Genomic DNA, 16,574 nt, shown 5'->3' with positions numbered 1-16,574 from the left:
TACTCTCTTAAACAAAAAAATTCGACCGTTAGCTCCTCTGCTTCTTTAACAAAAGAAAAAAACAGAGCTCTCTGTTAGTTTCCAACATTATAGAAGAGAAAATCAAAATCAACAGAAACAATGACTACCGATTACATCTTCTCTGAAGATGACATGGTTGTTGACGAAGGAGTCGGGTATCCGAAATCCTACGCGAGGATTTGTAGAGACCGTGGAGTTGGTTTGTACACCCACGGCCCTCCCTTTTGTTTCAGGCCTTACAGTTTGCAGCCAGATGAGGTGGGTCTATTTTTTGTTTGAATTGATAGAAAGTGTAAGAAAATGGAGATTCCGATCTGGTTTTCTTTTTCTTGAGAATCATGGTTTCTCTTGAGTTTCAAAGTATTTTCTTTCCTTTTTTTTTCTCTCGGGCAGCAAACGGAAAATGATATGATGTTTTTGCAGGCTTTGAGAGCTAAAGAATTAGAAAAGATGTTTCCAATTATTGATCCAAAGGCTAAACCGACTAACAAGCCAAAGGTTTTCCTGAGTCTCTTATGGAAACAGCTCAACCATCTTGGGTAAGTGAAAACTAAAAGAATCATACTTTAAATCATCAAAACTTGAAGAAAATGAAAGAATTTATGAAGCCTTTGCATTGAATTGTAGGAATGCTGGGTTTGATCCTGCAGTGATTCGAGTCGACCTGTATGGAAATGTGTTGTACTATCATGCTGATTCTGCTTCTCCTCTTGCTTGGGACATTGACCACTGGTTCCCTTGCTCAAGTAAATTTAATTAAAATAGGCCTTAACAGTCTCTTTCATTCATTTTTCTCTGCAACTCCTGGATTGTTGGCTAATTTTTGTAAATCTTTTGAATCTATCAGGGGGAGGATTGACAGTTCCAAGCAATTTAAGAATAATACAGCGGCAAGTGTTCAAAAGAAAGCACCATAAGCTTGAGTTTCTTGTACCGTGGTGGGACTTGCAACTGGGTATATCAATAAACCAGTTTTTGTCAATCTTTGCTTCTTCAAATTCGGATTTCAGGTTGGATTTGCTACTCATTTTCTACACTTATTATACATTTGGTGTCAAAAACTTGCTACCGAAGACACATTTTGTTTGCGATTTTTGCAGGCATAGGGCGTTTTCATTCTTGTTCAAGGAAGGTGAATATGAAGAGATAAATGACTCACAGACTGTAGAGTCACACTGTTTTCCGCGCCATTTTGTTGAATCCAAAGAGAAAATGGGCCTAGCTCCGGCAGCCATTGTTCTATCTCGAGGGGAGTCTCATGATTCTTCCATAGCCTTAAAATCATTAGACTACAATAGACAGATGAGGTCACAGTCTCCTGCAATTGGTAATAACAAGTACTCAAACAATTGTATTTTAGTTTTTGCTTGTGTTAACTATAAAGTATTCACTTGTGTCATTTTGGTTGAGTTAGCAGCAAGAAAAGGGAAACATATTGTCTCGAAAGAGAATGAAAACCCGGACTATGCAACAAATCCATATCAGGCCATTGTTGTGGCCAGGGATTCTTTGAAACAAAGAGAAGAAAGTCAAAAGATGCAAGCGGAAATACAGAAATTGAATGAGGAAGTGAGTGATATGAGGAGAAGAAATGAAGAAGAGAAGCTTACCATTCAAGACTTGGAGTTTGAGCTGATAAAAAGGAGAAGAAGAGCAGAAAAGTGCAGGCGCCTAGCAGAAGCACAATCTTCATACAGGACTATGCTAGAGAAGATGATTCGAGATGCAATGCACCAGTAAAAGATTGATAAACACTTTTTTTACATAATGTCAAGAAATTGCTTTGTCCAGCCTGATAAGTATAACATACCTTGTTTGTTTTATAGGAGCGTTGTTTATAAGGAACAAGTGAGGTTAAACCAAGCTGCAACAAATGCGCTAATGGCGAGGCTTGAAGCACAGAAAGCTATCTGTGATGCCTCAGAGAGAGAACTCCACAAGAAATTCAAGCAACGCGAAGAGATTGAGAATCAGATAAGGCCTGAGTGGGAGCAAGGCAGGAAGAGATCAAGAATGGATGATACCTTATTTGATGAGAAAGACAATAGAACATTACTTTATCTACCTGGAATCAGGCCAAGAACACCCTTACACAAAGAACTGAGGGTGTTTCTAGAGGAGGAACAGAAAGCATCAGAGGCTGGATTAAGCGATGAACCAAACCTGGGGAAAAGTTATTCTAGAGAAAAACTCAAAGAGCACGATAAGTCCATCGTTGCATTTGAGGGTCACAACTCTATTGAAGATCAGCTGAAGAGGCTAGAAATTGGGAAAGATGAAGGACATAATTTGCAATTCCCAGGTGTTAGCAAACCAGAAATTGAGGAAGATGAAGAAAGCAGAAAGCAGCGTGGGAAAGGGAATGTGGAGAGGTGGCTCCAAATGCTATTAGAGAACACTCAAGAAGAGCAGGAGCCTGAAGATGCAAACGAGGAAGAAACAAGCAGAACTGACAACAGAATCAGAAAGCTAGACCAGAAGTATCCACAGAAAGACAAAGATATACAAGTACCTGAGAAGGACGTTAGAAAGAAGAAAGAAGAAGAGATCACTGAGATAGAGCCTGCCACAGAACAAAGCAACACAACTGAAGCAGAAAATGTGACCGAAGAAGTTGGAAGTAGCAAGAACTTTGAAGAGAAGGAAAAAATACAGAAGCAACAAGTGAAGGAGAAACCGTTAGTGAGGTCTGAGAGTGCCAGGGGCTTCAGGAGAATCCCATCTTCTCCATCTTTAATCTTGAAAAAGGGAGTAGACTGCATACGCAAGAAGCCCCTAGTTATTGGCGATGATGAGGGTTATGAGGATATTACTGCAGGCAACAATTTCATTGAGTCATCCATCAAGAATATAAAGAGAGCAGTGAAGATATAAGACTTCAATTCTGTTAGTTCTATACATTTAATTTGTATTTAAAAAATTGCTATTTCTTCATTTGTTATATGTGTGCGCTAAAATGTTTTCATTTAGCTACCTTGTGCTAAATAATTGAGTGATTTGAGCATGCAGTTGTCTTTATGTGTGTATAAATTTGGCTGTGCCAGATATAAAAGCTTCTTGTTTTATAAATAGAATCAGTTTCAGTTAATTTCACTTATCTGGTGAATCCTCAATGGTGTGATATCTATGTTTTCTTCTTCCTTAGCAGTCAAGAATTGCACCAGTTGCACTTATCTAGAAGAGTAACATATCTTTTGAGAAAGGTAATTGACCAACTAAAGATGGATATCAATCATAGCCTTGTCAATGGGAAGAACACAATAATCTGCCACTCTAAGAAAACATATCTTCCATGACAAAGGATTCATCCTCTAACGTTAAGAGCAATGTCTTACCAGTGAAAAGAAAATCCAAGAAAATGGAATCTGGTAATAGCAGATTTTATTTTGATTGTCGATGATATCATTTCATCACTCAAAGTAGGAATGCAAGTCCAAAATTTCAGGCGTTCCCTTGCGTTTTGGACTCAGTTACGAGAAGACAAAGATTAAAATGATGACACTAGTAGCTGAAATGAAACAAAATATGTATTTATTTATTCCTTACACTGTCTTCAAGATTCTGGTGAATATTGAATAAGAAAACTATACATACAACAAAAGGAGAGCACTTTACCTTCAAGTACAACAGAAGTGATACCCAACCCATTTCCTTAGGAAGTAAGAAATTTGTTTGGCACTATTTTCCATTGGTTCCGCACCACAAAATTTCCAGGTCGATTGCCGTGATCAAACTCTAAGCCTCAAAGCGATGAACAGAAAACCAGCTGAAATGATCTGTTCACTGCTTAGAATGTGGTACCCCTTTTTTGGTAGCGTGAAATTAGATTGACCGCATTTTCTTCTGGTACCACACCACAAAGTCCCAATTTCAATTACCTTGACTGAAGGGTAAGCCTTGTAAACAGAAAACCAGCTATATAGTGGTCCGTTCATTGCTTCGAATGTTGTATATTTACTTCAAGGGACAAATCGCCTCCATAGTGTCACAAGCTGTAAGTATCATTCCAGTATTTGTTATTGCGTCACGCAAATTTGGAGAACTCTTTAGTGATCCAGGTTATGTACTACATTCTTCTTAATAACCTTCATCACCACAAGAGCAGATTCCATCCTTAAAATGGTGGAAATGTTCAGTATCCCTAACAGAAATGTCTCTGCGTACAACCTTTGAGATGAATTTAACAATATTGTGACAATTTTGGCACATGTGGAGATTCTTAGTGACCCAAATAGGCGTACCAGGGGCAGTATTTATGAGGCCAAATGCAACAGCTAGCCTCTCACTGTGCCCACAGAAGATATCAGTTTTGGAGGATTCAATTTCATCAATTGAAACACATTTTGAACCACCAAAATCAACTGCTTTCGTTTTCTCATAGAATCCCTTCAAAACAGCATTTATTTCCTTTATCTGAGGGTGAAAATTATCACCACTGAGGAAAGCGTGAACTTCTCCTTTTACTTCCACCCAACTACATCCAGGATCAACAGCCAGCCCTTGCTCTCTCACTGTCTTTCTTATCTTTGCAACTTCATCCCATCTTCCACTATCAGCATAGAGATTACACAAGAGAATATAATAACCAACATGCTTGGTATCAGTTTCAAAAATATGCTCAGCTGCAAATTCCCCAAGGTCAACACATCGATGGATCCTGCATGCATTTAACAATGCTCCCCATATGGCTGCATCTGGCTTCACAGGCATTTTCTGTACAAACTCAAGAGCTTCCTCCAATTGCCCCGCACGACCAAGTAAGTCAACAATACATGCATAATGTTTCAGATTTGGAGTTACTGCATATTTCAATCTCATGCTATTAAAATACTCCAAACCTTCAGTCACCATTCCAGATCTACTACAAGCACATAACAGCGAGATAAATGTTACCTCATCTGGATTCACTTTAGAATCTATCATTCTACCAAAACATTGAACAGCAAATGCTCCTTGTCCCCGCTCTGCATACCCTCTTATCAAAATATTCCAAGCTGAAGCATCTTTATTGTTTGAATTAAATTGGTTCCATGCAGGTTCCATCCTTCCACACCGTACATACATGTCCAGAAGTGAATTTGGTAGAAAGCCATCAAATCCTACCCCAGTTCTCAATGCATGGGCATGAATCTCCTTCCCACACATTAAAGCTCCTATTCTAGCACACGCAGATAGGACGGAAACTAAAGTAACAGAGTTTGGTTTTGAATTCAACTGCATCTGCTGAAAGAATTTTAAGGCTTCAAAGCACCGGTTATTGAGCCGCAGCCCAACGATTATTGAAGTCCAAGAAATCACATTCTTGTAAGGGATACTGTGGAACACTTCTAGAGCTTTATCAATGCATTTACATTTGGAATACATATCAATAAGTGAGTTTCCAACAATGATGTATGATATGTATCCTGTCTTCTTAGCAAGCTCATGAAGCCTAATACCCAAATCCAAATTCCCCAAACAACTGCAGGCAGATAGAACAGTAGCTATAGTGATCTCATCAGGCACAATACCTTCTACATCCATCATTTTGTAAGTTTCCACAGCTTTATCAGGAAGCATATTACTTTCATAAACTGAAATCATTGTTGTCCATGATACTATATCTTTAAATTCCATTCTACTAAAAATCTTTTCCGCTTCCTCCCAATTTCCAAAAGTAGAATACATCTTAATTAATGAATTAGACACTGAAACATCCTCACGAAACCCCATTCTCAACGCAAGCCCGTGTATATCTCTCCCTAATCTCTCATCACCAGAAGTCTCACATGCTGAAATTATGCTACTCATGGTCATGCAATCTGGATGAACCAAACCCTCCCTCATCATAGCAAACAACCTTAACCCTTCAGCACACTCTTTATTCTCAAAGTACCCAGAAATCATTGCATTCCATGATATTCTATCTCTGCGAGGCATTCCGCCAAACACCAACCTTGCAGACCTTAGGTCACCACACTTCACATACATAGTTATCAAAGCATTGACAACATCAACATCAGCCTCAAACCCAAACCTAAGCACATGAGCATGAACCTCCTTTCCTCTCTTTATATCTGGTACACCACCACAAGTCCTCAAAACACATGGGAACGTATACACATCAGGCTTAGCACCACCAACCCACAACATTCTTTGATACAAACTCAATGCTTCATCGAAAAAACCAGCTTTTGCATACCCACCAATCAAGACATTCCAAGAAAATAAATCTCTCTCACACATTTTCCCAAACACATACCACGCGTGACTCAAATCACCAAACCTTACGAACATACTCAAAAATGCATTACCAAGCCTAATACTCATACGAGTCACCGTTTTTGAAACAATAGAATACAAATGAATCCCCTCATCATAACCTCTCTTCCACTCACATAACCTAACCAAATCAACAAAAGCTTCTTCGTCAACACAAATATTCAGCTCTTGCATTGAATCTAGGTATTTTAAAGCTTTTTCCAAGGACCCATTTAGGCAAAGTTCATTTAAACGTGAGATGGGGCTTCGAGAGGATAGCGAATTAGTGTTCTGGGAGTTAAGAACTTGGCCATTTTGAGCTTGCTGTGAGGAGAAACGTTGGGTTTTAAGCTTGCGAGAGAAAAACAAGGTTTTGGGCTTGAAATTTGCGGGGTTTTGAAGAATTGGGTGGCTTTGGTGGAAAGGGGTTTGGGGGGTTTTAGCAAAGATGACCATTGTTGAAGATAAAAAGCATCCTTGGGGTTTTGTGCGAGGTTTAAACGGTTACAAGATAAAGTAGGAAACGCTTTGAAGACAAAACGATGACGTTCAAGCTTTTACTTCAATACTTGTTTCGTTGATTTACTCCACATACTTTGGTTAATTTGTTTGTGTCAGTCAATTGTTTGATTCCCTCTCTTTCCTTCTTAAATTTAAAAATTAATAATTTTTTTCTACCTAATATTTGAAAAGTAATCATTTATATCTTAAGGTTTCATTCTTTTCTTTTCCTTCTCTGACAGTTGTTTTTCAGCCAATTTTCGATACTGATGCATCATCTAATCTCTCAAAAGAAAATGAATTATCAATCGATCAAAGATTGGTCAATGATTCATCTATCGAAGTTTGTGCAATGACTGATTTGTGATTTATGCTAATCGATCGACACACAAATCAGTTGAATACAAATATCGATTGATTTATGTCCAATCGATTTGTGTATTAATCGATTCTCATAAATCGACCATAACACAGACTTCGATCGACTTCTTTTAAGAGACTGGAGGGCATGTCGATATCAAAGGTTGGCCAGAGAATGATTGTCAAAGAAGGAAAAAAAATATGAAACCCTATAAAGGGAAATATTCACTTTTCAAACCTTAAATAAAAGAAAATTATTAGATTTTTAAATCCAGAGAAAAATATAATATTTTTTTAGTTTTTTAATAATTTTAGCTAAATAACATTTTTACATCTAACAGTAAATTTTAAAAAATATATAGGTATTTAAGTTTTCAAAAATTAGTAAATATGAATTTAAGTTTTCACCAAACATTGGATTGGAATAAGTCTTTTGGCCTATATATAAAAAGTCAAATTATAAACATAAATAATAAATAAAAATTTATACATAAATAATAACATATTATTATCCGATTATATGTTTTTTTCTATGTAACTAAGAACAAACATGTTATTATACATGAAGGCTCAACCACCACATTATTTTCTCGCAAATTCAAGCATCAAACCCAATTTAACAAACAAGTTGAAACATACTTACTTCAATTACCAACTAATTTTCAATTTAAATCTTATCACAAATTAAGACATGGATTTTCTCGACTTTGGAGGATTCCTGCCTGATTTAACCAGTCTTGTTTTCATGTCCACTGCAGGCGTTTGTCTTCCATACATTGCATCTCCTTCCCTTTCACTTTCTTCAACAGCACTGAGAGTCGTCATCTTCGATGAAGGCATTATTCCTAGTTTCTTCCACCTGAAGAACCCCTTCCTTTTATCCATCAACTTCTCCAATTGCGCTTGCATGGAGTTGCATTGGCTTTGAAGCCTCAACACATCTTCTCTCAGCTTCTTTATCTCCATTTGCTGAGAATTCACTTCTCGTTTTGACAGGCAACGAGCTCCAGGTGGGTCGAGCCCAATTAAAGGGCTCCTGGTTCCGCTGAATGAGCCACTCCATTCGAGCTGTTTATTGAGCTTAGATTGCTCAGAGAAAATCACTTGAATCACTGCTCGAACAGGTAAACGTTCATTCTGGGCAGCATGAAGTGATGCTTCTGGTGACAGTTTTCTGCTGTCAATTAATCTACATAGAAGTTTTCTTTCTTGCTTTGGGACCCCTGGATGTGCCTACAAGGAAATTCATTAACACAATGGGTTGGTTTCAAGTACCAATGCATTTTCCAGACAGATTAAGCTAACATTATATTTAAGATGGTTTATAAGTAGACAACAAAAAATCCAACCATTTCAGGTATAGATTTTCTACAAGAAAGATAAAGGCCACCCGTGTCAATTAACATAAAACCCTGCGAGAACCCTAATTGGTCACTTGAAGAATCTTTTATTGGTGACAACACCTCATCAACCACCCTGTTTTGGTCCCAAAATTGATCGTACCTCTAATTTCTTCCCTTTTTTGTTTCCTTCTGCCTATTAATTTCATTTATCCTCTTCTGATTAATAGTTAACTTTACAGATATTAAATTAACAATCTTAATTTAGTTCAAACACAGTAAATACATGAATTTAAAGAAAGAATAAAATAATATTCTTATTTATGTACTCAAAACATATATGCATAATATTGTTCTTGCAGAAAACGGATTTAAAGAAAATTAATGTTAAGAATTTTTTCAGAGTTTAATTGGAAATAGAACCGACTGAACATGTCAAGAACCAGTACTACTGAATCACAAAGCTCAACAAAAAGATAAAAGAAAAATTTTAGCGTTGAAAAACTTACTTTAAGGTAAGTATCAATGGCACGGTAGAGTCCATCGTCGGTAGCACGGGCATGGCTAGGCAGAACACTGGCGAGCTCAACAAACTCTGATAAGCTTAAATTGGAATCCATGGCGGCTTCAACCAAAAAACAATCAACAAGCTTAGCAACTTTAACCAAAGCAGCTCCACTTTTAGCTCCTTCACTATCCAAGTTAATGAATCTCTTCACCAGCCTCGAAACTAACTCAACATCAAGCAAAGTCCCGCAGGTGTGACTAAATGATGGTATCAAAATCTCTTTCAATGAAGCTTGATCCAGTTGCCATGAAATCCTCTTCTCCAACTCCTCTCTGAAGGTCAGCTCCACGTTCACCATGTTAGCAATTCGGAGAAGGCGAAGAAGAAAGTTGCAAGGAAGAGAGTCCTTCTCAGGAGGTAAAATTCCCACTAAAGTTTCAACGAAAAACCTCTTCTTCATCCATGAAGCAGTGACACTTTCTGTTGATTCTTCGAAGTTTGTTAGACCCATTTTTGAGTCGTCATTGGACAGGTCCGGCAGCCATTTTGATGCATAGTGAGCTATGATTGAGCCAATGAGGTCAGGCCGGACGCCCTTCTCTTTTATGCCGGCTATGGTCTTCACAAAGTAGTCCATGTCAAGGATGCATGCATCGTCAAACCAGCATTCCGCAAATTGGCTTGGTTTTTCCGCGAAAGTTACAGAATCCGGAAAGGAAAATTTCTTCATTGTGGGGTGTTTCGTTTCTTGTTGATGGAGCTCTAGTACTAGAAGCAATTGAGAGATTAGATTATAAGTAACAAAATTATCATTTGGGGACCAAGATTTTGTATTGAGAGGATGTAAATGAAGAGGAAGAAGGGATAAGAGAAGGGAAGTGAAGACAAGTTTCTTTAAATGCGCAGTATTCCTTCCGATGACACTGTCACATCCTTATATTCATTCTCATATGCGACGTGTTAGCCCAAATGAGCCTCTATTTGCAGGCTGCGTCTTGTTGCAATTGAATTGCAGAGAGCCATGGTGGGAGTTTGACAGGAATCATAAAACTTTACAACTTTCAGTGATAGTATACCGTAGATGGTGGGGCAAATTAAGAGGCCCTTTTGGTGGGTGTGGGAGATAAATCAAATTTCTTAATGAAATGATTAAAGAGGAACATGGAGGAAAGCAATAAGCAAAGAAATGTACAAAGAGAGAGCATTAAATTAAATGTATGATGCCAATTTTGTATGTTCTTGAATGGTATAACCAACACGTGAACTCTTTGATTCTTTTGTTTGGTACGCAGCATCGGCAACAGGCGGCCATTATTTACTGTATGCATGTGTGACTTGGTAGAAAATCTAACCATATGGACCACACCCCTCACTGTAAATTCTCATGCAGACATTCCCATTCATGCCATGCCTGTACACAATTGTTAAGTGGGGTTATTGAAGATATAGGCCTTAAGCCATACAATTCATGCAGCCCATCAGGCCATTACTGTCTAAAACTCAGCCTGGTTTTGATTTGTCAAATAATAAAAAACTTCAATATTCTTCAATTATTAATGATAACATAATAAATAACATAAAGGTAATTTGATTATTAACTTTATGTTAAATGGTTTTTTAGTAATTATGTCTTTACTTATTAGTTTCTAAGATAAAAATATTTTCTCAATTAATATAATAAATAATATATAAAATATTTTAAAATAATTATATCCAATAATCTTTAAGATATTTAAATAAAATTATATCTTAATATTTTTTATTATATCTAATCAAACACAATAATTATTTATACATATCAATTTTTATCAAACATAATAATAATTTATATCTAATAATCTCTTACATAATCTATTTTTATGGGTATCATTTAATTTTTATAATTAAAAATTATTCAAATCGAACACACTCTCTTAGTATTATAAATGTAACGTGCAAGATGGAAGCCTTTCGGAATTTACTTGCTAATGATATAGCTGTTCAGTTCTTCGATAGTAGGCTAATCAGTCAATAAGAAAACAGAGTAGACTTGAAATAACTAACTAGAAATTGAAGAAGGGAAGTCCATTTCTGTATAATCAATCAAGCACTCTGGTAAGTGTAAAGAAATATTCAGAAAAACTATATATAAATTGGACAATTAATTAAAATGACATAATTAAAGGTGGTTTATAGGACATTGATCAACTTTTTAGGGGCCAAACAGATTTGACCAACAATTTGATATGGATGAATTTATCTATACATAATCAAATTTTCAATTTATTTTTAACATTTGAGAACACCCATAGTAAACCTCTGCATGGTAAAAAAAAACCACACATACCAATTTTCAACAAGATTTCTAACGATTTCAATTGCTTTTTCATGGTAAAAATAGTGAAAACGTTAGTACATTATGCATCATTATATTTTAATTGCTCATAATATTAAGATTTAGTTATTTCTGTATAGGTTCAATAGATTTCAAATCTTAGGTTTTGACAGTGGTGTTTTATATGAAATGCTTTAAATCTTTTGCAATTTACATGAATTTTTTCAATGCTTTTGTGTTTGAGTAGGTTTAAAAATGATGACAAGTGAAATCAAACTTAAAAATTGGTGATTTGGTTCAGTTTTTCTATCGTAGGTGATTCACAGTCATTATAGAATTCATGTTTATATGACCCTATTTGTCTATAATTTAACATTATTTAGTATCCCGAATATGTATAGTGATTACCCATACAACAAACTTAAAAATAGATACAACCCTCCAATCTCATTGATCATGCACACCATCTATAATATTTATGAAGATATTTTATCTCCCACCAAGATTTTGTAGATTTATAAGTTTTATATTGATATTTAATTTCCAACGCATGTCATTTGATGGTATCTTGCAAAAGTTTCAATCTCCACTCTCTAGTTATTTGACGTTGATGGATGGTCTAAAAAAAGAGATACCCAATAAAATACACTAAGAGTTTTCACAACCTGTAATTGTACATTAATATCAATCGGATTTACACATTATAAAACTACATGTATCTTTGATATCATTATTAACATTTATCCTTAACTCGAGCACAACTTCCTTAATAAGAATATCATTCTTGTCAAAGGTATCCCAAGTTGGAACATTTTCTTTCCCTCCATATACTCAATCCTCATACATTTGACAATGTATTGACATCAAGAATATTCACCATGTCATCCTCATCAACAACATGATGGGCATTTAACTCTTCATGTTCAACCTCCTATAAATCATCCTCGTCTTCTACATCATTATGCTGTTATTAAACATTAATGTTAGTGACTTAAGAAGATCCGTTTCTCAAAATAAGGATATTTGTCACACAATTAAGAATACATTTTCTCAACTGCTAAGAAAGGCCAATAAGACAATCAACATTGTCATTATCTATGATGTTGATATGTGTTTTACAGTAGACATTTTCTAGTTTTATGTTTATCCGAAGATTGTTCTGCCTGCTGTCTAAATTATTCTTATTTAAATGATATCAAATAAACAGATACCAAGCTCATTATTTACTGAAAAATGTTGGGAGCAGACATGTTTTAGCTTTTATTTCTGGAATTAGCAGAAAAAGCTGCATTCCTCTTCATGACAAGAAATAGAAGAATTGTTTCAGACATTGCGAGTAGAAGCTTCGCTTGTTGAGTCACCTGTTGCAGGATTGAATGTTGAACCACTCGAAAGAGAACCATTTCCACTTTCATTTCCAGACACAATTGGAATCTTAACAGCAGCTCTTTCCATCTCCTTCTCAAGCTCTTCTTCCTGCCGCAGGGCGGTAAACTGGGTATCCAAAGACCTGGCTGCTGCTAACCATGCAAGAACAATCACCATAAGGATCCCTCCAAGATAAGGAGTTGAGTTTGCCAGAGAACCAAACGTCAAAATCATGAACTGCTGAATGAGAGCTCCTCCAGACTTCCCCAATGGGTTGCATACAACATCAATAGCTGCCTTTCCTTTAACCTGAAGAAAAAAGCATTTAATCAGCAATGTCAACGAAGGATGGACTGTTGGACGAACTTCAGTCTATAGACATCACATGGTGTGCCAATCAAACTTCAAAAATCTGAATTTCAGGTAAGCAGTTCTAACCTTGGTGTCCTCATCTAAAGGAATATACGCCATTTCTTTGCAAGGATCAAACAAACTGTACTTGGCGCTCTTGCTGAAAATATTTTGCATAGCACCTACATATACAGCTGCAAGAAGAGGAGTCAACCCAAACTTTGCAAGAGCAGGTGCGAAGGGATCCCCAAATAATATCAGGGAAAAGAAACCAACTCCTGTAAGCAGGAGTACTGTGGGGGTGATCTTCGCAGCAACTCCCCATCCATACTTATCAAATATAAATTGGCTGAGAAGCATCATCATAAACGTTGCTATTCCAGTTGCAGTTGAGAAGTCGCCCATAAAGGATGAGTACTCGTTTGGGCTTGGAAACTACAAAATTGCAAGTAACAGAATGAGGAAAAACTAAAATAAAACATCAATATTTCTAAGCATAAGATGAAGAAAGAAGATAGAGTAATAAACAAATACAATTACCTGAGCCTTGAGCTTCGATTTCCAGGTAACCTCCACAAGATTGATACTTATACCATATGCAACCACCAAAGTAGCAAGATCCCTAATGTATCTTGAAGACACCAAGAATTTCAAGCTCTCCATTGTTCCCATCTTTGGCTTTTCCTGCAAGTGGAATTAAAAATGGAAAGAAGTAATTTTTCTAATCAGAACTGTTCATAAAAACATGTGTGTACACACCTATGTTTGCAAATGTGTCTAATAATTTACACAACCAAATATCTTTAACAAGAAGATAAACAGAATAATACCTTCTTCTTCTTACTACGGGTAGGAAGGGGAACATAAGTGTTCACCCACCAGTAACAGGCACAGATTGCAAGCCCCATCAGAACCACAATACTCATCATTCCTTTCAAGGAGATGGCCCAACCATCAACTCCAGGACCCAAATTTTTCCTCAAATTAGAGAAATACTTCACTGTTCGACCTGAGAAAATAAGAGCAACATTGGCCCCAAGTCCAAATAGAGGGTAAAATCTTTTGGCTTCCTCAACAGTAGTTATCTGCACCAAACGTAAATAGTATTTTACTAAAACTTGTATAATCCCACCAGCCAAAGAAAATTCAAGAATTAATTGATAGACATTTCAGATAAATACAAGTTCAATTCCAGAAAATATATATAAAGCTAATGATCTTCTTACAGACAAATCAAACAAAGCAGGATCAATATCACTAAAAATGCCAACAAAACAAAAACAAGAGGCATTCTACATCCATGAATTGCCCATATCGTAAAAGAAAGCACCAATGCTGCAGCAAATTCAGCTAAAAGAGCAGACGCAATATTTCAAAACTAAAGACATCATATTGCGGGGTATTTTGTTACTGTTCCATACCAAAATTTAACCCTGTTATAATAGATGGAGGCCATAAAAGATGTTATGATGGCAAAAGCAAACACTTAAAGCACCTATAGTAGTAATTTTGTTGTGATAGTTACAAAAATCATGCTGACATTTGCCAACCACTTGAAGAGAAAACATACTGTCCTAAATGAATAACTGCTTGCAAAATTTGATAAGCCATCTTTACAAAGTGCATTCAAAAACATCACATGCAAGCCAAAATCAAGATGAGACATGTATAAATCTGTTGAAACATCCTCAATGAAAACATCTCACTGTTTAAGCTAGCTTGCTTCCAAATTCACAGCATAACTGAGAAAATTGTCCCCATAAATATATTTTTTAGCAGCCATTACTCTGGAGCGACAATCTTATACCATAATTAACATTACCAATTACCAATCTAATGAAGAGTCAACCAAGTACATAAATAATTGTGAAAACATCACCAATCACCACCCAAAATCTTATTACGACAATCATAAATTTGATCTTAGCCTAATCAATTCAATCACTGGAAAAGATAATCAACCAACACATTCAATATTGGCTAGCATTCTTCAGTGTTTAAGCAGCCTATGCTGCAGGGACAAACAATCAGGTACCTCTAACACGAAAGTTTTACCAGTGCAGATAAGATTAACAAAATATATGTAAAAATACATTATTCTGACACCAGAATTAAAATCAACACAAAAAGGGTATCCATCAAATTAAAAAGGCAAACAATTATAACTGATAAACGTTCATAAGTTTTTTAATTACCTGATTTGCAAATCCCCAAAACAGAACAGAAATCACAACACTGCCCCAAAGTTCAGCCATGACATAGAACAAACAGAAACTCCAAATCCTCATAATTGCCAGAGGACCAAGAAACCTTGGACCAAGTGCATGAAGAAGCTTATCAGCCAAAGCCTGAGGGTGGATAGAGTTGCTAAGCGGATACAAAACAAATCCAAAAGCCCCAAAAAAGGCAATAAAGGGAACAATAACGGTGTAAAACAAGGCCTTCTTGGACAGGACATTAGCCAATTTTGTGTAAAGCAACATGAACCCAATAGCCATGGGCAAGTTCACCCAAGTCTTCAAGAATGGGATAATCTCAGCACTACTTCCTTTCGCCGTCACAACCAATACATCCTTTGTATCTCTAAGGATTGTGTAATTAAACAAAATACAAAAGAACATTAACCCAAGAGGGATAATCTTCTTCAGAGTCACAAGTTCAATTCCCAAGAACTTCGGTGACTTATCCTCACCCCATGAAGGTTGCCCATCAGCTGAAGCAGCCGCCTCAGCTTTGCAAACAAGCAAAGGTCTCTCCTTTGAGGCAAACAACCCTTGTGGTTTTGACACAAAGCCACCAACTTTCGAAACCCCATTTGAAGATAACGAAAACCCCTCAAAGGGTTTCGGTTTAACAGCCAAAAGTCTCTGCTTTAACCCATTAGATGGTTGCAAAGTTCTGATTTTGGGATTCAATGGCAAAGAAAGAAGCCCTCTTGTCTGCAAAACAACTTCCATATCTCTCCCTTCTCCCTTTTCCGCTATTAGCTTTTTAGAAAGAGAGATTTCTACAGTGAGATTGAGATAAGGTTGTGGCTTGGAGAAATTTTTTTTCTCTCAAAGCCACAATGGGATTGGCTTTCTCTTTAAAAAATATATATATATTTCCCACACTAAGATGACAAACAAAAGAAAACCTCTCAGCCAAAGACCAAAAACTAAATAAGAAAAAAAAAAAAAAAAAAAGGCCAAACGACTATTTAACCGGTCATTGGCGGATTATTGATGGGTGTTTGATATTTTCACAGATAAATATTTGAGAAAACATCAAATCTTAAGTGTGACATAGTCGTTTGGCCAAAAAAAACAATTTTTGAGAAATAAAGTCTTTCACCTTTAATGAAAAGACAGTAATTTTGCAGAATGTAGAGTGGTTTGTTTGAGATTTTGGTATTAAAAATTTGTTAATAAGAAAACAAATATGATTCGAAGGAGAAGATTTACAACTGAACAGGTGGGAATGAAGCAGTTTGAAGAGAGAGAAAGATAAAGTCAATCTCAATCAACGGCAAAGAAAAAAGAGAGCTTGGGATATTTCTCACTTTTTTAATAGTGTGTGGGGTTTTGTGAAG

At 36.3% G+C, this 16,574-nt stretch overlaps 4 protein-coding genes across 5 annotated transcripts; 1 reads left to right on the top strand and 3 right to left on the bottom strand.

Annotated features, from left to right (window-relative positions):
* Window positions 1–8: 8 nt before the first annotated feature.
* Window positions 9–3,114, top strand: LOC123218910. Of its 2 annotated transcripts, none has more exons than XM_044640564.1 (7): window positions 9–279; window positions 445–560; window positions 649–767; window positions 869–1,031; window positions 1,122–1,348; window positions 1,436–1,757; window positions 1,848–3,114. In XM_044640564.1, exons 1-7 carry the CDS (start codon window positions 121–123, stop codon window positions 2,893–2,895), a joined length of 2,154 nt encoding a protein of 717 aa, XP_044496499.1. In that variant the 5' UTR covers window positions 9–120; the 3' UTR covers window positions 2,896–3,114. The 2 variants fall into 2 exon arrangements, with proteins under 2 accessions (XP_044496499.1, XP_044496500.1); XM_044640565.1 differs by having other exon boundaries at window positions 10–279; window positions 1,439–1,757.
* A 416-nt stretch (window positions 3,115–3,530) lies between these two features.
* LOC123218909 (pentatricopeptide repeat-containing protein At1g15510, chloroplastic) lies at window positions 3,531–6,750 on the bottom strand. Its single transcript, XM_044640563.1, has one exon. It carries the CDS (start codon window positions 6,715–6,717, stop codon window positions 4,099–4,101), a length of 2,619 nt encoding a protein of 872 aa, XP_044496498.1. The 5' UTR covers window positions 6,718–6,750; the 3' UTR covers window positions 3,531–4,098.
* An 867-nt stretch (window positions 6,751–7,617) lies between these two features.
* On the bottom strand, window positions 7,618–10,158 carry LOC123218908 (root phototropism protein 3). Its single transcript, XM_044640562.1, has 2 exons — window positions 8,972–10,158; window positions 7,618–8,355 (listed from the first exon to the last, which is right to left on the bottom strand). The coding sequence occupies exons 1-2, from the start codon at window positions 9,698–9,700 to the stop codon at window positions 7,807–7,809; spliced, it is 1,278 nt and encodes a 425-aa protein (XP_044496497.1). The 5' UTR covers window positions 9,701–10,158; the 3' UTR covers window positions 7,618–7,806.
* A 2,197-nt stretch (window positions 10,159–12,355) lies between these two features.
* Window positions 12,356–16,128, bottom strand: LOC123218907 (plastidic ATP/ADP-transporter-like). The gene is made up of 5 exons (XM_044640560.1): window positions 15,199–16,128; window positions 13,834–14,088; window positions 13,544–13,687; window positions 13,091–13,438; window positions 12,356–12,961 (listed from the first exon to the last, which is right to left on the bottom strand). The coding sequence occupies exons 1-5, from the start codon at window positions 15,958–15,960 to the stop codon at window positions 12,608–12,610; spliced, it is 1,863 nt and encodes a 620-aa protein (XP_044496495.1). The 5' UTR covers window positions 15,961–16,128; the 3' UTR covers window positions 12,356–12,607.
* Between the last annotated feature and the right edge of the window lie 446 nt (window positions 16,129–16,574).

Source organism: Mangifera indica, chromosome 6 (assembly GCF_011075055.1).
Source record: "Mangifera indica cultivar Alphonso chromosome 6, CATAS_Mindica_2.1, whole genome shotgun sequence".
In the NCBI taxonomy this organism is placed as follows: domain Eukaryota; kingdom Viridiplantae; phylum Streptophyta; class Magnoliopsida; order Sapindales; family Anacardiaceae; genus Mangifera; species Mangifera indica.
The sequence above is the reverse complement of the archived record's forward strand: the minus strand, read 5'-3'. Positions and strand labels throughout refer to the sequence as shown.